Below are 24,971 nucleotides of genomic sequence, written 5' to 3' on the forward strand. Positions count from 1 at the left end.
CAATGAATGAACAAATGAACTACTGTACACCGTGTGATGTTGTAGATAACTGGGAATACAGCAGTAAACAAAGCAGTCAAAAATTCCTGACATTCTTGCCTTCATGAAATTAATGATCTAGGAAGAAATGCAAACAAAGAAAAATGATGTCAGAAAAATATGTTAAAAAGTGTACACAGGAAAAAACACAAAGCTAAGGAAGAGGCTTGGATATGTTGAGGGGAAATTGCATTTCTGATAGTATAGCTAGGAAATGCCTGAGCAAGTGATATTTGAATGGAAACTCGAAGGAAGTGAAGGAATAAACCACTTGGTAACTCAGGAAAAAGTGTTTCAGGTGGGGAAAACCATAAATGCAAAGGCCCTGAGGTAGAAGTGAGCCTAGAATGTTCTGGAACAGCAAGGACATCAGTATAACTGATGCAGCATGGATCTTTGAGAATAGAAAGCTCACACTACTTTAAACTCTTAAATGTAGGATTCTACTAAGTATGACAGTATTTTTCCGTTACAAATCATCAAAAAAACATGCAGTTAGGTATTCTAGGAGTCTATAAATGCTTGTGCCACAAAATGCAACTGAAGTTGGGTTTAAAAAAAAAAGTAGTATTTCTGAAACAGGAGCTTAAATTGGAGAAGAGGAAGTGATAAAGAAGGAAAGAAAAAATACAATCAGTGAAATATAGACTGGAATTTTTTTGTATTTTCTTTAAAAGTTTTAGGCATTATCCTCAGACACTTGTAGGGCTTTTACATGCTAATTGAATCATTGATTTTTAATTTTATATTCAAGTAAGAAAACAGAATTAATTCTGGAGGCACATATTACATTATAGCAAAACAAGATATTTACCTATTATATTAAATCACGAGTTACCACTGGGAATACCTACTGTGTGATACTATTTTAACATATAGACACATTTATAAACTATAAGACTTAAGACAAAAAGATTTACTGTTTTTATTCACGTGTCTCTTCTTTCACCAAGATTTACCAAGACCACCGGGTGCCCTATGACAAAGGGGAAATGGGAAACGTCAGGCATGTTCCCTGCCATCTAGGCAAACTGGAAGGTTTTTGTTTTGTCTTGTTTTCTGTTCTCCCCTATTCTCTTGCCCTTATTTAATTTTAAGAGCTTTCCAAGCCAATTCTTTTCATCTCCTTAGGGCTACAATAGTGCTAAAGAAGAGGATTAATATGAAGTTTAAAACCTTGTCAGTCAACCCAGCATGGAAAAGAAAGAAAAAAAGGCTTGTCACTGAAAATTCCTTACATTATATTGACAGAGTTTATTTTACTTATTGTTTTATAGTTTGTCAAATTCATTTATCTCAAAATGGGGTCTATAAGCTTACTAAACAGTAAGAGAGATTTGTTCTTTCTTGCACTCACATATTTTTTTTTTGTCTTCCTATCTTTTCCAAGAGTGACCCCATTTTAGGGGGTAGTTTTTATAAAGAAACAATTAAACAGAGGTAGAAAAACAATACAGTGACCAATCATTTCAATAGAATTATCATGATAAAATCCTGCTAGAGTCACCAAGGAATATCCAGAAGGTAACTGCAATGTTCTTTTCTGGCATGGTGGAAGATCAGATAGAATTGGTAAAAGTTTAAATAGTTTGGATTAACTTTCAATTGCTTTAACCCATACAACTATTAACTTATACAACTTTTCAAGCTTATATGAGCATTACGTGAATGAAAAGTCAATTATGCAAGTGAATTACCAACATTCGGATAAAACCCATGAGTCTAAAATCCTTTTTGCCAGCCACCTCTTGGAATTACTGATTAGGCTGCCCCTAGAAAGATGATGATCTGTTAGACTCAACTTGGAATGTGGGCATTCTAGACAGAGATAACATAAAGAAAACATGGGGTTGAAGTACAAAATGTAAATAAGACCCTTAAGTATGAAATGGAATGTAGTCTGGACAAAATACAAAGTTAAAGAGTATAACAGGAAAGAAGATCCAAAAAATCAAAGCTGCTGAGAATTCTGGTTGCCACGTTAAGAAGTTTTGATGCTCTAATAAGCAATGAGGAAGAGCTTTAAGAAGATGATCCAATTGATTGATATATTATTTTTCTTCTGTTGTGAAGTGTGCAGAAGATCATCATACTCTTCCAAGTCACTCCATTTCATGTTAATAATGCAAGTAAATTTTTAGTTGAAATAAATTGAGAAAGATTAAAATGTGGTTTAGAGATATTCTTGAGTAATTGTTATTCCATTTTTTTCTTGCATACCATGAGCGTAGAAAATTTGTTTGTCAAATAGAAGTTTGCTATATTTTTTGCTAGATAATCTCCAAGATGTTAAAATAACTTTTGCTTGACATAGGCTTTTAGGGGAAAATAAAAGGGGTTTTCTGAACTGAAATCTCCTTCTCAAAAAACAATATTTTTATTTAGACCCATCCATAAAATCCAGATAGCTAAAACTCAGCTCTTTGATTTTAAAAGACTGATCTGAAATATGGCTCTTTCATAGCAGCCACCTATGTTTCTATTCCATGGAATGACTTCTGAAAACTCCTGTTATTTGTGGGATTAATGCTAAGGTGTCAATTATTTTTAAATGACCCAAGAGATCTTTGGTGAGAAGAAATTTGTAATTTTTCTAAGTCATAAATAAGAGTCATAAGGAATAAGTGGGTGCTCAGATCTAAGTTGTCAAACTAGAGCTTAAATCTTGGTAAATATCAAGTGTCCTCTGTCCAAAGTGGTTTTGTTTCCCTCCCCTCAACCATTACACAAGTTGTTGAATGAAGGTCTAAATGGACCTTCTGTTATCCTTTGCCTTTAGATAAAATAATTCACTATTAAGTTATTGTAATATAGGAGTTCATAAAAACGTTTGCCATTAATGCACTTCTGAAGCCTACTTCACATCACAGGATGAGCAGACATAGGCTGAGAAAGTCTGTCACCAAAAAAGGACAGCTAGTTGTATCCCAGGAAAGTATATAACTCTTCAGAAAATCTGGGGGAAATTAACAAAACTTAGCTTTTAAGTTTCAGGATTTTAGGATTCTAAATCATCTTCAAATAATGCTGGCAGTGTGACGCTTTGGGATTGAATCATTAGTTTTGGAAATCATAAAAGTTGTCAAACAATTGATTAAATGTTAAAGTCAAACAGATTTATGCAACTGAATTTGGAATTTCATGTTTGCAATAAGTGAATCTGATTTAGTGTTTGGCTTTGGATCACTTAGTAATGAATCACTTGATTGGTACTCTCATGATTTCTAAATTAAAATTTATAAATGAAATATAAAATAAAATACTTTGTTTTCTCCAAGGCTTAGTGAAATGGCTCACACGAACTGTTTCATTTCCAAAATAACTAGTTACTCATGGAGAATAATTTAAAGTATTATTATTAGATTTAATAAATCAATAATTATTTGTTTCCTGAAAAGAATTTGTCTATGATGTTTTAAATGCAATGGTTTGTATTGGTCTAAAACTATGTGCATCTGCAGTTTAAGTGAAACTTTTACAATACAACACTTACAACGTTAGATGTGGACTCTGTGATGTCCCCCACACATTTTAAGTTAAAAATTTTACCTTGCCCTAGAGAATACCCTAGTCATCTTGTCTTCTGAATTCAAATTTTGATAAGAGGCCCTTCCCTTAGGCTGCTAATGAGAACTGTCAATGAAATTTCTCTGTAAGGGACAAGCTGTCTCGTCCATGTTAGACACGCACTGTGATTTCAGCTTTGCCTAGTTAAAAATAGTCAGGATTCAATGTCCTTTTGAATTTAAATTCTTTTCTGCAAATACCAAGAGATGTGTTAACATTCTTGGAGATGGCTGTATATCTAGTGAATTTGTTTGTTGTTTTTTTTTTTTTAATAGGAAGCTAAACTTTCTCCTAAAGTGTCAAAAATGTGATCTCTCTTTAGCTGTAGAGTGGGAGAAGAGAAGTAGCAGTAGCCAAAAACAAAACAAAACAAACAAGTAATAACAATAACAACTTTTCTTTTCATGTTTATCTATCCTTCAAAACATGCAGAATTCAAAAGACACATATAAAAAGCCACAAGATCACAGCTTTGTACATTATATTACACTGAAACAATGTCTTTCCAGGTCTGGATCTGCTACTGTCTTCAAAATACATGCATATTCTGAAAATAGAAATAAAGTACCTCACCTCTAATCTGCTGGGCCCACCCACAGCCTGGACTACGTATGACCCAATACAACACAGCTAACCAATGGGCCTTTGTTTCCTTACCTCTGGAAGTAGAAATGCTTCCATGAGGTCATCTATGGGTGATGATTGTTCTTGAGCAGTTGCCAGAAAGGGGACTCCAGAAGGCCATGGAGCCAAAACTATAAGAGAATTGTATAGTCCTTTTTAACAGAGCAAGCCAGGAGTCTCTTTGTTGACCCAGGCTTTTTCCTCCAGGGCAAATGAGAACCCTGAAATCTTGACCTGCAGCCATGAGCCAGATCAATTGTGAGAGTGTGGATGAACAGATCAGGCAAGTCCAGTGGAGGAGATGATTAAAAAGAGTTGTGATGGCTAACACCGTGGGACCACTGGCTTGTCCTCTAGGATCCTGGGCTGAACCACAATGGACCCAATGATGCTGACAAGATTGGCTGCCTCCCTATCACAGACAATCTAAGTCTATACAAGTTTTCTTTTTCTGTCCCTCCAGTTTTTTTCTAGATTATACCTGGGTACAACTGGAATATCTAAGGCTCTCTGGCATTTGTCCCTTGAGGGACAGAAAAAATAGGGGTTCATATTTACATGATTTAACTGCTCTTCTGTTCCAGTGTTAGTTTTTTTTCTCCTAAATAAATATGTACATTAAGGGAGTCTGGGGCCTTTTTGGAGCTATACATTCGGGTTCTCTCTACCCAGCATCTTAAAAGAAAAAATGCACAGTGAAGTTACATCCAATTCCTTTTAGGTTAGGATTTTAAACAAGAAGATCGATTTTAGCAAAGTTCAGTCAAGATGTGGTTCCAAGGATAACATCAAACATTCTGCTGGGGGCGGAAATGTAAGTAGAAGCTTCAATCAGAAAGCTGTCCTGATTGTGTGGAGCTACCTGCACAGCCGGCCCTCGGTTTCCTTTCCTGCCTCCCCCCCAACACACTCCTCCCTTCTCACTGATGTGCACTTGTCACCTGGTGTGGTAGCTTGTTAGCCTTGCATTGTGGGTGATGGACTTCCCATCCTTTCCTGTAAGATCATCAGCGAATTTCTCACTTTGCATTGGAAAAGAAAACCTTGTCAGGCTGCACATGGTTTTCCAGAGGATGGCAAATTCACTTTACTTACCAACTTGGTTTGCTGGCCTTTTTGTCTTCAAGGTATTTCCTCCTGCTGTCTCTATTTCCCTGAAAAAATCAGCTGGCTCATCCTTTTCCAGCTCCATTTAGATTACCCTTGAGACAAAGACTGAGAACACTTGAAAGTGCCCAAAGTATGTAATGTCAGCCTTCAGTCGTTCATTATTCATGAGAGCAAGGATATCATTTAGAATAATAAAGAACTGGCAAAGCATGGTTCATCTATAATTCAGAGTGAAGGAATTCAAGTCTTAGTACACATTTATCTTGCTGGGATTTTCCCTGTCTCTTTCATTTAGTGGAAATAATGTTCTATGAAAGGAACTAAGAAATGAACCCCTATTTTCTTAAGAGTGGTTGAGGCAGAGTAAAAGGAGTCAGACAAACCCAAGCTTAAAAAAAAGAAAAGCATGTTTCTTCATAAAATAAGAATAACTTTTAAAAGGCAGATCATGCTAACTCTATTTTGATAGATCTTGTCATCTAAACTGCAGGCTCTCATAATCTGTGATTCAAGTAATTTACAGGGTATCAAATACAGAATCCTTAATAGTCTAATAACTCTTGGCTACTCATTCCTCAACTGGGCAGAAATGGAGTTGAGCAATGAGGAGGAAGAAATAAGTATTTTCTACAAGGAGCTGTTGCTGAGCATAAAAATATCATTACCATGAGAAATCCATAGGATTGTCTGCTGGGCTTCTTCAAGGATTCTGGTCTGAGCCTCAGAGTCAGTATTTACACTGACATGGTCACCCTCCTCCCTGTTTCCCTGACTGTAAATAAACAGCACATGGTGGTCACAGGAGCAGCTCCAGTCCTGATGATTCCCTTAATGGTAACAGAAAATGGAGCATCTTACCTTGTATTGCAGCCACCGCTGGTCAAAACACAGTAGAAAAGGACAAGTTAGGATAATTAAAGATCTTAAAGTGGGCCTGGGGTTGTGGCTCAGTGGTAGAATGCTTACCTAGCATGTGTGAGGCACTGGATTTGATTCTCAGCACCACATATAAAAAAAATACAATGAAGTCCATTGACAACTAAAAAATAAATTAAAAAAAGATATTAAAGTAAGTTGAAGCCTCAAACCTCCAAAACAATAGTCTTAAACTTCCCTCTAGAAAAGAAGCACTTGTTTAAATATGCAGATACTCTGAGCTCATCCCTTCCTGTCTTAGTATTTCCCACATACTCCTGATGCAAATGGACAATGGATCACTTGCAGCAGCACTGCTTCAAATATTGGAAGAGGAAATATTTTCAATAAAAGATAAAAAGAAAAAAGATGTTGCTATCATTTTATAACTTGTTGTGCAAGAAAAAGCCCATTTAGCCAAGATATGGCAATTTTGTAACAGTTTAGGAAAGCACATTTAGAACCTTCTTCTTGTATCTTAAACCTTTAATGCCGATTTTTGTAACTGTGAGCAGTGTTGGTCACTTCTGTGTAAAAATCACTTTATAAAAAAATAATGCATCACTTCTCTTGGCTCTTTGCTTTTGGAAAGGTTTAATATGGTATGATTTAGCTCTCTAATTGGAAGCTGGCCTTATTAATACAGATATTTCTATGCTTTTATGGCATGATCTGTTTTCTATTAATAAAACCTTCTGTTCCAGGATTTTCATTCATTTGGGTTCTCTTCTTTCCAGTCCAAACATGGGGGAAAACATATGGAAAGTATGTTTTCCTGTGTGTGTGTGTGTGTATGTGTATTTGTAAACATATACCTCAATTTGGATTTCTGGATATGCCATTGCATGTGGTAAATGTGCATATTTCCAGATTTTTTGTATGAGTTTGGGGTTTTTCCATGTCTAAAACTATTTTAAGTGTATTTTATGTGATTCACACAGGTACAAATTGTCACCAAGAAGATAGACTTAAGCCATGTGACATCCAAATGTGGCTCACTGAAGAATATTCGCCACAGACCAGGTAAATGAACCATTTTTTTAGTACTTTGAGAAATATCTAATTGGATTCAGGAAATTGGCAAGCAATTTTTTTTTGTTCTTGTGAAACATCTAATTTGAAGGATATTTCAAAACCCTGATATTTTATGCTTTTATTGAGAGAAACTTAAGTTAAAAATTTTAAGGCATCTTCATTTGAGACAAGTGAACCCAATTACCATTAATAGGCCACATGTCATAGAACAGGTTAAGAGCTAAAAGGTGCATAGATGCATGGGTCTCTGTGTTCAACATGCTTATTGGAGACCTTTCAAAACATATAGTCTTAAATACTCTCAATTATGAATTCATACATAGTAAGATTGACTCCAAAAGCAGTATTTACAAACATTTTTTATGAAATTGTTTGCCTACATTCTGTAAAATAAGAACTGTCCTTAGCACAACCAAAGAAACTTTATGTATCTGATGAATTTCCCACATCCTTTACCTTGTCAATCAAAACTATGAATCCTTCTGCTTCTCCAGCTTATTTGACCATAGACCCCATTTCAGTGTTCTGAAATATCTTTTAGGATTACTGCTCTAAAGTAGAATTTATATTCATACCTGCTTTGCAAGGGTGGGGGTCACCCTTTAATGTGTAAGTCTAACATAATATGAGTTGTTTTCTCTGAGTATCATATATATTTTTGCTAAATTCTGCTTCTATGTGTGTAATAATGGATATCTGTCAAGTGTGTGATTTTATTGAAAATATCTTGATACAATTTGTATTGGATTATGTAAGGACAAAAGGAAAGTAATTGGTTGTAACCATCCACATGTGGCATCTTAACTTCTAAACCAGGTAGTAGATTATTTCCATTAATCATTGTCTCAAATCAGAAACAAGGTATAAATGTAACTGAGCTGACAGACTCAGAAAGTCTGGGGCTGTGTGTTTTCTCTCATATGTGGGAGCTAAAGAGGAACAAGGAAAGAAAGGTGGGAGTTCTCATGAAAATTGAAGAGAGATCAGTGTAGTAGAGGAAAGGAACCAGGCAGGGAGGGCAGAGGGGAGGAAAAGGAGAAATATTGGGAAATGATATTGAAAAAGTTATATCATTATTTTGTGTATGTGTATGAATATGTAACAATGAATCCCACCTTTATGTATAACTATAATATACCAATAAAAAATATGGAAAAAACATTTGGGCTGAATAAGACCTCTGGCCAGGAGAAGACTACTAAGAACTTCTTGGTTGAAAACAAAGATAGATAGAATAAGTTTCAAAATGTATAAAAATTTTGGAGATATCCAGAAACTAGGCTTCTTTCATTTTTGTCAAAGGGTGTTTATGAAGCAAGTCAAGGAGTTAGAAACTGGAATTAGCTTTTCTGCTGTTCAAGAGACAGCAGGGACGTGTCCCATACTGCATATCTTCATAATTTCCCTTTCTATAAAGCTGGAGTCTGTTAACACATAGTTGACTTTGTACTGCTCAGTCAATTTCTTGCAGAATACAAAAACAAAAAACAAACAATCAAACAAAAACTGGGCTCTTTCATTGTAGACAGTGAAGATAAAGTTAATTGAATTCACTTGGGGCTGGGACGCACAGAAAAATCTTACACAAATAAGCAAATCATATTCTATGTATGATTTATTGGTCATTAAAGACGATTGTCAGATACTCCCACCTATTTCTAAATCTGGCTCTTGGTTCTATTGTAATTGAATCAGAAGACTAAATTCATAATGAAGTAATCCATGATGATCCTTGACAACAGCAAGCACTTTACCAAGTTCCTTTGAAATATATGGTATCTAAGGAGAAAGTAAAGCAAACAATTCCACCCCTGGAGGCACAAATCAAAATATCTGCACTTCCCTTCTGAAACTTGACAAATATTTTAGTCTTTCACAATTACAGTTTCTCATGGGTGCCAGAGTTCTTCACAATTGAAGGATTAGATATCTGAATTCAAATGTGTTTCTCTGATAGTCAAATAAGAATTTCCAGTGGGAAATCAACAGAATTAGACTACTCAAGTTTCCTTTTTTAAAAAATATATTTTGGGTCCATATTTGAATTTTATTTTTCTTTTCCTTTCAAAATTGAGTTTGAAAAAAAATTAACAACAAAATTATGCTGAGATAATACATGTTCAGAAAAGGAAGCTTGAGAGCAATTAATGTCAGAGACTATCAGAAAATATGAAAGTAAGAAAGAGGTTGATCTTATGTCAATGAAAGCCCAACATCCTCCAGTGTCTATCCAAGATAATTAGTTTTTTGTGAATCATTATGAATCATGCTAATCCCATCACAACCAACAAGTAGAATCCATAGTCTAGCCCCAGGAGTGTTGGTGCACACCTATAATCCCAGCAGAAAACCTCAGTGAAGGGTAGAATGTGGCACTCTAACAATCAGCAGATCCTCGAGTCTCAGACTAGTTAGCATTAGAGGAAATGGCAAGGTCAAAACTCTGTTCCAGTATTATCAGATCAAAGTCAGGGTCAGATTGATCCTGCGGCATCTGTCTAAGAATCTTAAGATCCTTTCTCCATGACTCCAAGAGCTAATTAAGGTGGCAAGGTCTTAAAGGTCATAAACAACTCAGCTCCTGACTTATTTCATTAATGAAGTTATCAATGTTGAAAACTTACAGATGAAGACAGTCATCTCAGTATTTATGGAGGATTGGTTCCAGGACCCCCTGAAGATATTCAGATCCATAGATGCTCAAATCCTTTATATAAATGACATAGCATTGCATTTAACCTATGCACATCCTTCTGTATATTTTAAATCATCTCAGAATTACAATCCCTGACACAATGTAAATGCTATGCAAATAGTCGTTATGCCACCACATATATATATATATATATATATGTTATAGTATCATGTTGTAGTATCGTGTATCATACATATATCTAGGTTTGTAGCCTATACAATGTTGAGGTAAGTTCCTTCTATCCCTAGTTTACCTAGTGTTTTAACATGGATGGGATGTGTGTGTGTGTGTGTGTGTGTGTGTGTGTGTGTGTGTGTGTTAGTAGTTATATTGTTTAGGAGATTATAGGGCAAAAGTCTGTATGTGTTCAGTGCTGATGCAATTTTTTTCTCCGAAATATTTTCAATCCAAGATTCAGGATCTGTGGATATCAAAGGCCAACTATATTTTGCCTGTATTTGTACCATTCTATTCTAATTTTTTTGATAGATTGACTTGTTACCATAAGAATTTCATTGCAATTTAACTTTTTCCACTAGAATTGAAAAACTGAGAGTTCAAAGTTTTATTTTTGTTGTTACTTTCAGAGGTTTTTTTGTTGTTGTTGTTGTGTTTTTTTGTTGTTTTGTTTTATGACACCAATAAGAAAACCTGCTCTGATTTCTAAGGTAGACACAAGTAAAGAAGAAAAGTATTAACATGTGAGGCAATTCATATAAGATAAAAAGAAGGATATCATCACCTTTTTCATATGGGGAAAATAGTATGTACTATAAATTCTAAAAGATTCCTTTTACATTCCTTTCACTCTCAGAGGGATAGAAGAGGTAATAAGTTTGTAGTCTTCACTGGTCTATCTACTATAATCATTTGGGGTAAATAGTCATCACAATATAAGATTTAATTTTAGCAAGGCATTTAAAAATCTTTTTCCTCTCAAAGGTGGTGGACGTGTGAAAATTGAGAGTGTAAAACTGGATTTCAAAGAAAAAGCCCAAGCGAAAGTGGGATCACTTGACAACGCCCACCATGTACCTGGAGGTGGTAATGTCAAGGTAGGAAACAAAAACATGACTCAACCCTGTCTTGAAAAAAAAAAAAAAAGAAAGAAAGAAAGAAAGTTCTTGTGAAATAGCCTTTGTCAAAATGGGTCCCAGATTGAAGACCTAGACAAATGGCAGAGCTGGAAAGAAGTCACATTAGTATCAGCTCTGAAACACAGGGAAAGAGTCAGGGGCCAGTGAAGATGCTTGAGTTAATGAGAACTGATGCTTGTCTCAAACAGATTGACAGCCAAAAGTTGAACTTCAGAGAGCACGCTAAGGCCCGCGTGGACCACGGGGCTGAGATCATTACGCAGTCCCCAGGCAGATCCAGCGTGGCATCACCCCGGCGACTCAGCAACGTCTCCTCATCTGGAAGCATCAACCTGCTCGAATCTCCTCAGCTTGCCACTTTGGCTGAGGATGTCACTGCGGCACTCGCTAAGCAGGGCTTATGAATACTTCTCATCTAGCACTGGAGTCATAATATTTAGGCATGAGCTCTTGGCAGGAGTGGGCTCTGAGCAGGTGTTATATCCATTCTTTACAAACCATAAGATAAATAATCTCATCCCCAAACTGTAGTAATTGTTAAAATTTTATAAAAAAAAATGAATAGTATATGCAGAAATTGACCTGATTTCCATTTTCAACAGGAACATACTGGCTTTACATGGGTTCAATTGGACAGTTATTTTCGCTCTGCTCTGTTTTGCATGGAGTATTATTATTATTTTAAAAGTTGCATTTTTACCTTTCATGTGCCTGAAGGCTATCCACTACATTCTGAAAGGCCTTGTTAAAAATTCAAGCTGCTCATTTCAATGTTCTGTTTCTGGGCGAAAAGATAAAAACTGCCCATTGTAACTTATTTCAGGTTAAATTAAATCAAGAAGTCTGATTGCAGGAAGGGAAGAGCATGTAAGAAATACGTTTTTTTAAAGTGTTATTTTGTATAAATGGGAAGAAAGATGCAATTAAGTTATTAACATTTGGGACCTGGATAATTATATCAGAGTATGTCAATCCAATAAATTATTTAACTAACTAAAAACTAGTTACAAAGCATTTGGGCTGTGGTTGAGGAAGTGGTGTAAAAGTGCATCTCTTAGGAATGACGCACTTTCATTAGGATGGACTCATGTCTGATTAGAATGTCAGTTGATTGGCTAGATTTGTGTCCACACTACCAGTTTCACACCCCCTTTCCATCTGTTTGATACAGTATTATAGATATAAATATATATATATTTCTCTGTGGCCATTTGTGATACTTCCTCATATACTTGAATATTATACTTCTTTATTCACAGTATCTGTGTCTCCTGCACCCTTTGGTGTTGCGATTTTAGGTATGTGAAAGTAGATGTTAGCAGGGTTCTCTTCCCTATTAAAAAAAATACATTAAAAAAGACAAAAAGTTTTAGCATGAAGTTGCTTTCTGTAACAACTCAAAGCTGTAACCCTGTTTTAGTGCCAGATACAAGCCTCTCCCGTGATGCTAGAAAAAATTATTTTTCTTTGCTTTCACCAACATGGAGTTTGTGGGGGTGGGTCCAGTTATACATAAAAGGGTTTACAGATTGTTGGTTTAGATTATGGATATATCTCATTTTTAATCACAGAATAGTTTGGGTTTTATTCCTATAATCATTCATGAAACCAACTTCTTAAGATTTATTTTTCTTTCTTTCTTTCTTTCTTTCTTTCTTTTTTTTTTTCATTTGCTAAAGTTGAAACTAAGAGTGGTAATTTGGGACATGTGTTCCCATTCTTTCAAATAGTACCCGCTTATTAAATTCTCTGACAGGAGGTGTTTGGTTTCCTTACCCAAAATAAAGATCCCCTGATCAGAAAGGAAAAATATTTTGAGGAGCTGTAGCTACGAAACATTTGAGACACAGATATCTAACTCAGTTTTTTTTCCAGAACTCCGACATTGTGCTCTGTAGAAGAACACAATGTGACTTAGTATTATTTATCAGTAGGTAACATTGTCTTGATTTTATATATAGTCTAGAAATCACAAGTGAATTAATTAGTCTACTTACAAATCATTCATCTTAGACTGACGAATAAACATTGAAATAGTCCATGGCCTGAATAAGGCAAGGACTTATTATCCCAACTGGGATGGACACTTTTTAGCATTTTACATGTTCTTTTTCTTGCTCAGGGCTGGTAGGCTGGATCTGAATGATTGAAATAAAATATTCTTCTAGGTCTTTGATCTCTATATGTCAAACCCATTCCTGAATATAAAGGTTGCGATGATGGGCGTGGACTAGACAACACTGAGCATCATAGGCAAAAAGCCAAGGGAGGCAAAGACAGAGAGACACAGGTACCACTTTGTGACCTTTTGGACATGGCAACCTGACAGTCCCAAGGGACACTGGGAACAAACCTCACCATCCTTTCTCCACTAGGGTTTACACAGGCACACATGTCTTAAACCATTTATAAATCAGTTATTTTTTTAAAAAACTTAGAAATCACCGAGTAGGTTTATGGATGTGTCTGTTTTCTGCCTAGTAATTGCTGTGAGATTTCATCAATCTGGGCAATTTATTCATCATGTTCCCTTGAAATGCACCAGAAAATAGGAGACGGAATCGGTGTGTGGAGACCAAGGGTATTTTCTTACATGTTTTGATACTGTTAGTTAGTGATTAAAGTTCTCTAGAAAAAAAAAATAAACTAACAGCTGGTTAGAATAGTTTTAATGTTGAAAAAAATTCTTTTCAAGCTAGTTTAATGTTTTTTTAATAAAAGTTAAGACAAAGTAAATATGATTTATATATTAAAATTCATTTTCTTATAAATACATATCCAAAATGGCATATGTCCAAAATAAAAATTATACAAGATTAATAGATTTGGCACTAAAACAAAAGTTTATTTCTAATCACAACAAAATTGTAATACATCAATGCCCTTGTTTTGTCTGAAAATGTGATTCTTTCTTTATAAAGCTAACAAAAAGAGACTGAAAATTTGTGCCAGCAAGAGAGAGAAGCACAGAGTGAAAATGTCTTCTTATGGGACAATGGGGTGGAGCCCATCTTGCCTTCACTCTTAAGATTAACGACTCAAATTAAGCTTTTTGGACACCACTTTTGTGGGGACACATACGCTGATCTAGAAATGAAAGCTGCTTAGTTCCATTTCTAGATCCTCTAATGCCAGTTTCTCTCTGGCTTTAGCCTTTGAGAACCTGTTTAAGAATACATAAGTAATCCAGAGTTCTAAAGAGTTAAAAGGCCATCTTCTCCAATGAACTCCCTCTCTCTGGGTCACCTGCAACTGAAAATTGGATACCTTGCAACAATGCAGGAATGATCCGAGTTCATGATGAGCTTCCAAGGCCATGTTCGTTTAGGAACCAACTCTCTCTGGATTCACCTGCTGAGTTCCAGCAGGGTGATGGGCTGAAGTCCCACCCATAAGTAAGACACCTTTGTGAGTTATGGCTGAAGAAGGCTGAAGCAACAGTATCATTAAAAAGGAGAATGTACAGATCATGCCCAGACTTCTCCATACACACACATAGAGTAATACAGCAGAACTGGGACCATCAGCCAAAATAAAACAGCATGTCAGCATTATCAAAGAAATAATCTAAATGTTGATTCTGACATAGCTGTGATTATAGTTTTTCTCCTATTTTTTTAATGCCAGAAGAAGGAAAGGAAACCATTTGTGGTCTAAGAAACAAAGATAAAGTAGATTGACTTCATGGTTTAGGAAAGCAAATTCCAGGCATTCCTTCAAAGACTGATGTGCTAAAATCAGCACTGATGTTTGTTTTTTCACACCTAAAAATTTTAGCCTGGGTTTGAGGTAGGTTTGAGGCCAAGTCCCTCAGCAGGAAAAAGACTATTTTCAAACTCAAAACTGTCAATCATAAAAGTCCACTTCAACTTTAGCAAAAAGAAAAAAAAATCAACAAAAATTATACTTTGTATGCTGGGATTCCAAGGTTCCAACACACCACTACAAATCTGTGGGGGGTTTCTTTCTTCTGATAATTCTAGAGCCTGTTACCATAGAAAGGCATTTCTTCAATGGCTGGTTGTAGTTAGCTCATGTTTTTCAATCAAATTTGCAAATGTATTTGTTGCTGTATAGTGATTGTTTTGCAAAATAAAATTGCTTGTCACCTAATTGTTAGTTCAGTTTGTGTATGTGTCCTTATAGTAGGCAATTTTATAGTAACTCATATGATTGATAAGAGAATTGGGTTGTGTTTTGTTTCTTTTGGTTTTGGGGTTTTTTTTTAACCACAGAATGCCATTGGCAGTGACAGAAACTCAAATTAATTTAAGCATAAAGTTATTTCAAGTAACTGGCTAGATGGGTATATCGACCTCAGGCATGGCTGGATCTAGGCACTCAAAAGACATTATTAGGAAACTTTCTGTTTTCATTCTTGGTTCTTTTTCCTCTTGTAATCTCTGGAGGGCACCCCTTCCATAATAGGCACCAGAAACTCCAGACTATTTTCCCAAAAAAAGCTTCTTTCTTGGGAGTGCTTAGCAAAATGTGAGATCTGAAAATCTTCAGACAATTTGAATTACCTGAAAATTTATGCTGATGGGTCACATAACAGACTCTTTCACAAGTGGTTAGAATGGAAGGAGATTAAGAGGAATATAAGAAGAAAATGTTCCCTCCAAAGTGAAGTCAGACAGCTAATGCCAGAAGAGGAAGGAATTGATCTACACCATATCAGCACATCCTATATACTACTATTCGTCAGCCTCTAATCTCTTGTTACTCAAATCAAGTAGAAGCTTCAATTGTGAGTTTGTTAACAATGCAAATTGTCATCCCATGCCTAGTCAACATATAATATGCCCATGGCTGGGACATTTGCATATGAAAATATGAGAAGCACTGATCCCTGCTTAATGATGTGCTTAAGGAGAAAACTCCATCACTACCCTCTAAGAGAAAAATATATCCTGAAGACTATTTCAGACAGTGTCACTACCTCTGATACCAAACAGTTTAGATACCAAGTACTACAAAGTTGTTACTGGAAACAGAAATTGGTGTTAGAGGTTTGCCAGGCCTCAAATATCCTAACTTAGCTAAAACCCGCCTCTCTTATCAACAGTCTCTTCACTTTCCATGGAGTCATCCTTTGGTTAGATTTGGGACAATCTATCCCAAATCATTGGGGTTTCTCTTTAATAATAATCTTTTTTCTAAAATTTGGATAATAATCCATGTTATTATCCAAAGAATCTTTAAAACCTGCAAGGGATTGAGAGAGACGTTTATTTGTCCAGTTGCATGAATCACAATAAAATTCTTGATTCTCCTTTTTATTAATTAACCAGGCAGAGATGATTTTCCTTGCCTTGAGAACAGAGGAATAATTCAAATATAATGTAGGATGACAGGATAATGTTCTGGGTAGCTTGCAGGGAGAAACATCTTCTTCTCATTTATGAAGTGGCACGCACTTGTAGAACAGTGACCTAAATAATTCAGGGCTAGAGGGCTGTCCAAAGTACACAGTTGAGCAAACTAAAACTGTTTCCAAACACTAAATCCTTCACCAGTTTTCTTGAAGAAGTATCTCGGAGACATACTTTCTTAAAGCTTGCATTTGGACTCCCATGTCTTTGCTAGAACAAATACAACTCAGCTACTCCCATTTCTGCTCTTGGGATTCCACTAAAATCTCCTGTCCAGGTCCTGAGTTGGGGTAGTAGATCTGCAGCCTCCAGATGTGCTTTGTTTGACCTGCAATGTTTTTTTGAACTCCAGAATTTCACACGCACACACCCTCCATATTTGGATCTTTTTTTTGAAGTGGTAACAGATTAGGCGCCACTGGGCCTGCGTTTGTGGTCACATGCCCTACTGGGCCTGTTTTTCTTCCCAGCCCACTTTATTCACTTTCCTATTGCTGTGGGCACGGCACTGTAGATTTACAGTTTGTAACCCCTGAAGGAGGCGCCTTGTCCTCTCCCTCCCAATTACTTCTAACAATCTCCCTAATCCTACAGAGAAATTAGGGAGGTCAGACTAGAATCTTCAGGGCAATGAGGACCCTGGGAAAAACCAATATTTAATAGATTCGTCCCCATCACCAGGAAAAAAGAAAAAAGCCTTTAAGTAGTACCTTAATTTGACATTAGCGTCTGGTAATTCTCATGCCACCCACATTTATCATGAAATCAAGGTAAAAAGAAAAATGTGGTGGAGTTGTTGCTCTGTTTCTCCCACCCTATGATAAGGAACTCATTGTCAAGTAAGAAATGGCAAATACTGTTCTACTCAGTTGGCTTGAACCTACTGAGGACTTGCCTATTACTTGTAGAAGCAAAAAAACAAACAAAGGGCATGGAGGGGCATTGCTCTAACCTAGACAAGGGAGTGCTGTGTTCTTAGACCCAGGACTGATCTTCAAGCACCAAACCCCTTACACAGCTGAGTAAGTTGTTATATTGGCAGGCTTGCTCTCCAAGCTTCTTCTCTTCTACCTGCCTGTGACCACCTAGACCTTCCCTGGGCTGCAGTCACCCTTCAATTCCAGGACCTACAAGATTAACACCTGTCACAACAGGTAGCCTCCAAGATGCAGCTCCAATTTCCCCAAAGTCTCGCTTTCCAGGCACCAACAGTAGCTACTGTCCCCACAGAGGATCAGGAGGGCTGACCTGGGTGCTACCAGATATTGCTGAAGCCCAAGTAGACATAGGAGGAGGTCTGTGCCAGTACCTAGCAGCCTGCTGGTCTGCCAGTCAACCTGCCACAGCTCTTACTTGCTCGTTCCTGACAATAACTTATTCTCCCCCAACTCCTGCCAAGGCAGAAGACTGGAACCCCACCGAGGAGTCAGTGTCTTTGGAGATATCCTGATGGGCAAATACCTGGTGCTCCTATAACCACGTCTTATCTATAAGCACCAGTCTCCATTCGTCATCCCCAGTATTTTGTCTTTTCCTGTGTAACCAGCATGGCAAATAAGCATAACTCATAAAATATGATCAAAATGTAAAGTTATTTTTGTCTCTCGCAGACCTTTAAACATTATTTAGTGGAAGAAATCTTTCCCTGCCTTGAGCTAAACACGAAGGCAACCTATGACTTTTAAATCACTGTAAGACAATAAAATTCTGCTGGTTACAAAAAGAATCTTATAGCTGGATGTGGTGGTACATGCCTGTAATTGAAACAATTTGGGAGTCTGAGGCAGGAGGACCACAGGTTTCAGATCAGCCCCAGCAACATAAGGAAACCCTAAGCAATGTTATAAGACCCCGTCTCAAAATAGAAAATGCAGAGGACTAGGGATGTAGCTCAGTAGTAAAGTAGAGAGAGAGAGAGAGAGAGAGAGAGAGAGAGAGAGAGAGAGAGAGAGAGAGAGAGAATCTAAAGACTCTCAATTCAGAAACTAAAATTTTTAGCACATGGAAAAGTCAGAACTCTGAACCAGATGTATGATCTACACCATGGATGACCTACAGGCTGCAAGCCTGCATTGAGATTGGGGTATCATCTTTCTGTTTTCTTCTCTGTGCACTTACTTTGTCTTTCTCTCAAAAAAAAAAAATGCTGTTTTTTGCATCCTCTGAGGATAAGACTCTAGGAGTAAGGAGAGGTCTTACTTGATAGAAATCTACATATTTTGCAATCATGATGGTTTAAGCAGATCTTTTTCATTTTGGAGTGGGTACCCAGTGGCAGACCAGCAGCCAAAAAAAAACCCTCTCACCAAATTTCATTCTACGCCCCCTTTATGTGTCCTTTACCTGACAGTAATAAATCCTTGATATCATTCCCATTATAAATCTGTGCATGGGAAGGGGTGATTTTTCACTTTCACATTTGTGACCCAATATCAATCAAACCATCCCATCAGTAGATTCTCAGGGGGACCCAGGAGTCCAGGAAGGACAAGGAGATGGAGGGAATTTTTAAGACAAAGGCCATAAAGTCATGGGTGAAGGACACATTCTGAACATGAAATCACCTGGAGCATAAGGTGGTCAGACCAACTGAAGACAGAAATAAATACATACCTACAGACAGACAGACAGAGACAGACAGGTTGGGGGTCTTCTATCATATTTAGAAGTTTGTATTCTATTGTGTAAACTAGAGAAGTTGTTAAAGGTTTTTGAGGAGGTGAATGACATGATCAGATCAGAATTTTAGAAAAGTAATTTTGGCAACAATGTAGAGATTAGACTAGGAGAGGAGACCAGGGTTGAAATAATCCAGGAAGAGGTGACTGGAGACTGTCCAGGAGAGTGACTATGAGAATCTGGAAGAAGAAACAAGCTTAAGACACTTTTGAAATAAAACTGACAGAACTGGGGCTCAGGCTGTGGCTCAGTGGTAGAGCAGTTGCCTAGCACATGTGAGGCACCGGTTTTGATCCTCAGCACCACATAAAGATAAAAGAATAAATCAACGAGGTATTTTTTTTAAAAAAAGTAACAGAACTTAGAGAACATGGGGTATAGGAATAAAAAAGTAAAATTGAGGTTTTTAACTTGGGTATCCTGGTATGTGATGATACCTGGTATGTGATGATGAAGCTTGCCGGTGAGGAAGAATGTAGTATCCATAAGGAAATCTCAGAAAATTGTGTATCCCCATCTTGATTTTAGAGATGGAATGATAACCAAAAATGCATATATGATATCATCCCAGATTCTTCTGGATGGTCCCAAGCCAGGGAGACTACAAGGGGAAGAGGGATGGCTTGCCCTAGTCACCTGTAACCCCATCATATTGATTAACAGTGAGTACTGCTAAAACGAAGCTTTTAAAATAGGAGAAAAACCTATTTATTAGATACATAAAATAGGAAATAACAATTTGCATCTCTCACAATTCATCCCAGTGCATTATTTCCACCTGAGGGTGGGTCAGTGAAAGCAATGTTGGCGACCACTTGAGGTCCTTGACTTGCTTAATAGGGGTCCCTGTGGAGGTTTCTTGCTTTAAAGAACGTGGGAGGAACTGAATTTTAAAACATTAAATCAGCAGGTTGCAAGCTGCACTGTCCTTACTCACATTGGTCCAGTTATGTCATATTCAAGTCCCCTGTGTCATCATCAGTGTCAGCTCTTAAATGGTCCATCACCCCAAGATTGTTATGTCCTGTTATGGTTTGGATGTGAGGCGTCCCCCAAAAGCACGCATGTGAGACAATGCAAGAAGGTTTGGAGGAGAAATTATTGGGTTATGATTGGGTTATAGCCTTAACCCAATCAGTGAATTAATCCCTGATGGAATTACCTGAAGGCAGGTGGGAAGTTTGGCTGGAGGAAATGACTCACTGGGGCTTGGCTATGGGTATCTATTTTGTATCTGGAGACTGGAATCAGTCTCTCTCTCTCTCTCTCTCTCTCTCTCTCTCTCTCTCTCTCTCTCTCTCTGGTTATCATGTGAGCTGCTTCCCTCCATTATACTCTTTGGCATGATGTTCTGCCTCACCTTGAGCCTGGAGGAAAGGAGCTTGCTGTCTATGGATTGAGACCTCTGAAACTATGAGTCCCTATATAAACCTTTTCCTCATCTATGATTGTTCTGATCTTTTAGTCAGATCGTTTAGTCACAGCAGGTAAAAAGCTAACTAAAACATATCTAAAGTTAGAAGAGGGTCTTATTTCTCTAATTGTATTTATTTTAGGTATTAATTTATTAGACATAAGCCATGTCAATTTTGTTTTTGGATGAAAGATCTGCTCTTTCTTAGGAATAATACTCGTAAGCCAGAAATGGCCAAAACAGAGTTATTAATTTTTCTGGGCTATCATAATACTTAACATTTATTCCTACTTCCTTATTTAACAAGTCTTATAAACAGAACTTTGGAAATTTTCTAACATATAAATGATGACAGTCAGTCCTAAGGAATGGATGCACACCTTCAGGCTGGATTCACAAAAGAGAGAAGTTAAAGTGCAAAGGAATAATTTCTATATTTAAGGGTCAGGTAGAGAAAAAGGAGGTGATCAAAAGATAAACTGAGTGCCAGACAATAAAGATATAACACTAAGAGAAAATATCACAGAAGCCACGTGAGTAGATGTTGTACCAGGATAAAATTAATGTGCAGAGTCTGCCCAATGTGAGAAATGAGAAGCTGTTGAGTGTTAGGCAACAGTGAATGATGAAGACAGAGCAAGGTTACTTGGGCTATTCTTCTGCATTGCACATATATATAACCTAGGGCAAAAAACATAACTGAGTCATCTGCAACCAATATCTTCTACAACCCTGAAAGGGCAATCTAAAATGCTTTCCCCCCACTCATAGCTTGGGGAAATTTGAATATAAACGTTTCCTCTTGAAATGCCTTTCTCCCATTGCACTCGGATGCTTGTCAACATTGTCATTGGTAAAAAGGCATCTTTCTGTGCTTTGGCATCTTCTCTATCCTTCCACTAGCTATTTCTGAAAGCCAGTTTCTACTTCCATTGGTTCACAAGCCCTTGTATTTGTTATTTGCTAGCCCATGGCTGCCAAATTTGATGGTGGCTTCTAAATGGATATAAATGTATTTATTTGCTTGTATAATAAAAAGCACAAATAAAAATTTGCAAAAGGGTAAGTGAGCCTTGGTAAGTACATGAAGCAGTTTCGGCCCAATGGAATGTTAGGAGTTAAAAGAAGTGATTAAAATTGGTTTCATTACTGATTAATTTGTTGGTCTCAGAGTGAGTTCTTAAGCCAACCCTTCCAGCCACAAAAATGATAGTAATTCTTTCTTATGTCCTAATGTTTTAGCCAATTAGATTTGCAGAGTGATTTGTGATTCTCAAATGAAAATTATTGAATTTTCTCATTTACACATTATAAGAGTAGTGGATGATGAGTTGATGGATTTAAAATGCTCTGCCTCGGGCCAGTCTGGAAACCATAGTAGATTAATTTTGGTTACATAATTTATTGTGATATCTTCTCTAGATGGACTTGAATGCATTATACAATCATGCAATCATTTATACATAATCGCCTTTGAATTACTTTCTGTTTTGATGTGACTCCTATTTTCACATACATGCATGTGAGCACAGTATATGGCATGCCCACTCTAAAATTAAGATAGTTTTCAATTTCTTGGTAAGTGAGAAGTGTTTCTGACAGCTCCAGCATGAAAAGGGAGGGGGCTGAGTTTGTGGGCCAGTTCTTACAGAGGACTTGTCATTCTTTCCAGTTACATTTGCTTCTGGTGCCAGGGCAACAATCATGTTTGATTAGAGAAGCACATTCAGAGCAACACCATTTATCAAAGCAGGAAGAGTCCAACAGAAGACTGATGATAAACTTTTGTTTTAGGAGGAAATTTTCATCAACATAAAAACCAGAATCATATTAAGTAATAGTGTTTGTAAATGGATAGTTTCCACCCTTTAGAACAAGGATTAGGGGAACAAGTAGAATACCTCTTCCTGACCCTTACACAAATCCATATCCAATGTCCTTTCTTTTCTATAGCAAAATTTCTCACAAATCCTCTCTAAAGGGACATCAAAGTTTAATCAGTCAATTCCATACATGTGGGAGGAAGATATTAGCTGTGATATAGGTGAAAAAAATAAAAAATTTAAAAACTCTGTTCATCTGGATATATATATATATATATATATATATATATATATATATATATAAGCATTATGTATTTTCCTTTCTGAAGGTGTTAGGATCATAGCTTGTTGAGTTAGATATATGCCACCGAGCAAGAAATGCAACATTGCTATAGGTTCCTCTTAGGTTTCTTGGCTGGGACACTAGAAATAGCTGAGTCTAGACTTTGCCATTAATTCAAACACAAGTAAACAGATTCAGTCCACTAGAAAAATAGATTAAAATTACCAACTGTGACACAGCACAGAATATAGAACAAGATGGGATATCTTTGTGGTTTCAACAGTGTTTCAATCACATCATTCTCTACATGAGGCACTTGGTTGAATTTGTTTTCTTGTGTTTGAATTAATGGCAAAGTCTAGACTCAGCTATTTCTAGTATTCCAGCCAAGAAACCTAAGAGGAACCTATAGCAAGCTATGATCCTAACACCTTCAGAAATAAAAATACATAATGCTTATTTTAAAAAATTGCATATTTTCTTGTCAAATAACATATTTTCTTCATCAGACAAATCTCATTCTTATGTAGGTTGGTACTATCTCTAGATGTAAAAGAAGCTGTCTATAATGGAAAGACTATATAGATTTTATAGGAAGGATACAGAGAATGATTGTCTTTTCCTTTATCATCATTTCCTTGAAAATGGATCAAAGGAAAGAAGGATCTCATAAGTAATTAGTAGTTGTAAGCTGACAGTAACCAGTCTTAAGAAGCAGAATTAAATTACATAGTCACTTGCTTAGAATTTTCAGCAATCTGTATGCAAACACATAGGGTAAATTATATTCCTTATTGCGTATTATGTATTTAAGGGAATCAAAATTTATTGCTTTTCAAATATACCTTACCTGCATTGCTACATTGTCTCTTTTAATCTACACAATAACTCTAATATTATATCCATAGCATATTAAGAAAATGAGGACTCATAAAGTTAAATAATTTCTCCATGATCACACAGACAGTAAGCAGCTGAGAACTGAATTACATGAATCTCTCTGATGAAAAACCCATCTAAACAATATTATGTTCCAGGAAGAGAATTAGTTTTTTTTTAATAATAAAAGAATATATTAGTTTTTGCTGTTAAATTTTTATTAAAACAAACAATTCAACCCAAACTTGGGGAAATCGTTTTGTAGAATATAAAGAATGTGAGCTTTCTAATCCTGGCCTTACTGCTGAATAGTTGTATAACTTTGGGCAATTGAGTAAATAAATCATCCTGAGGTTTTTTTTTTTTTTTCATTTTTAAAATATACAAGTCATTGTTAGCTCACAGGAACAAAGTCCCTTATTTTCTCTAGGCTATGGTGTGCTGACTCCTGATTTGGTCAAGTGCTTTGAGATTTCATGTGGTTTGTGGTTTCTGATTTTTATCTCACAAAGGCAGAGAGAGATAGCAAAGATGGAGAGAACAGCCATTGAGGAGATTGGTGCACTTTAGTCTAAGAGTTTTACCCTTCCACAATCCAAAATGACTTCAGATCTTGTTCTCTAATATAATTCCATAATGGACTTAAAAGATGAGCCTCAGCTTTTCCTTATCATGAAGCTGGAATCATTTATGTAGTACCCCAATACATATGAAAGTGGAAGTAGCCAACATTCTTCAGTGCTCTACAAAACTCACACATGACGTGATACAATAACACATCAGATACCTGTGTGAGAATGGACAGCCATGCAGCTATTTTTTATAAGCATTATTGCATTGCCTGCCTTACAGTTAACATGATACTCTGTATCTTGAAGTGATTATTTCTTTTCTTTTGTCAAGTGCTTTTAGTTTTATTAAATATCTTCAACATTTTATTTATTTAGTCCTTACAATGATCCTGTAGGGTATATATTCTTCCCACATTTTATAAAAACAAAACTAAGATGAAGTCATTTTCCAAGATTATACAAAATATGGTTTGATAAAAAAAAAAAAAGAGCCAAAAGTTGAATGCAGGTCTCTAACTGCAAATCCAGTCTTCTTTTTTCTACTCCCAAATAGATGCCTTCACTTTAGCAAAGAGGAGACGGATACCTTTTCTGCCACCCTACTGGCCTGGAGTTGTCACTCACTGCAGGACGCACAGAGGTTTAGAATGAGTTTGCCCTCTCTCCATAGCCCCTGCCGCCACAAATAATCATAGTTTGGAACACAACTTCCATGCCTAACTCCATCACACCTTAAGCCACAGAGGACTCCATAAGCCAAGGCAACAAACCCTAGGCTGCGCAACGGGGAGGCCAAGTGACCGAAAGGAGCAGGTCCTCAGAGCATAGCTGACTCACAGGATAGGGAGTTCTAGGTAAGTTGTT

The 24,971-nt window shown here is 36.7% G+C and overlaps 1 protein-coding gene across 34 annotated transcripts in view; it reads left to right on the forward strand.

Annotated features, from left to right (window-relative positions):
* Nucleotides 1-15,195, forward strand: part of Map2 (microtubule associated protein 2) — a 276,655-nt gene extending 261,460 nt beyond the window's left edge. For 19 of the 34 annotated variants that reach the window (XM_078017934.1, XM_078017937.1, XM_078017935.1 and 16 more), the window contains 4 exons: nucleotides 4,952-5,044; nucleotides 7,197-7,278; nucleotides 10,928-11,040; nucleotides 11,271-15,195. In XM_078017934.1, the coding sequence (XP_077874060.1) occupies nucleotides 4,952-5,044; nucleotides 7,197-7,278; nucleotides 10,928-11,040; nucleotides 11,271-11,486 (504 nt within the window). In that variant the 3' untranslated portion in view covers nucleotides 11,487-15,195. The remainder of the gene's footprint in view (nucleotides 1-4,951; nucleotides 5,045-7,196; nucleotides 7,279-10,927; nucleotides 11,041-11,270) is intronic. The other 15 variants (XM_078017941.1, XM_040294837.2, XM_078017944.1 and 12 more) reach the window with 1 other exon arrangement.
* Nucleotides 15,196-24,971: the final 9,776 nt, after the last annotated feature.

Source organism: Ictidomys tridecemlineatus, chromosome 7, assembly GCF_052094955.1.
Source record: "Ictidomys tridecemlineatus isolate mIctTri1 chromosome 7, mIctTri1.hap1, whole genome shotgun sequence".
Lineage (NCBI taxonomy): Eukaryota > Metazoa > Chordata > Mammalia > Rodentia > Sciuridae > Ictidomys > Ictidomys tridecemlineatus.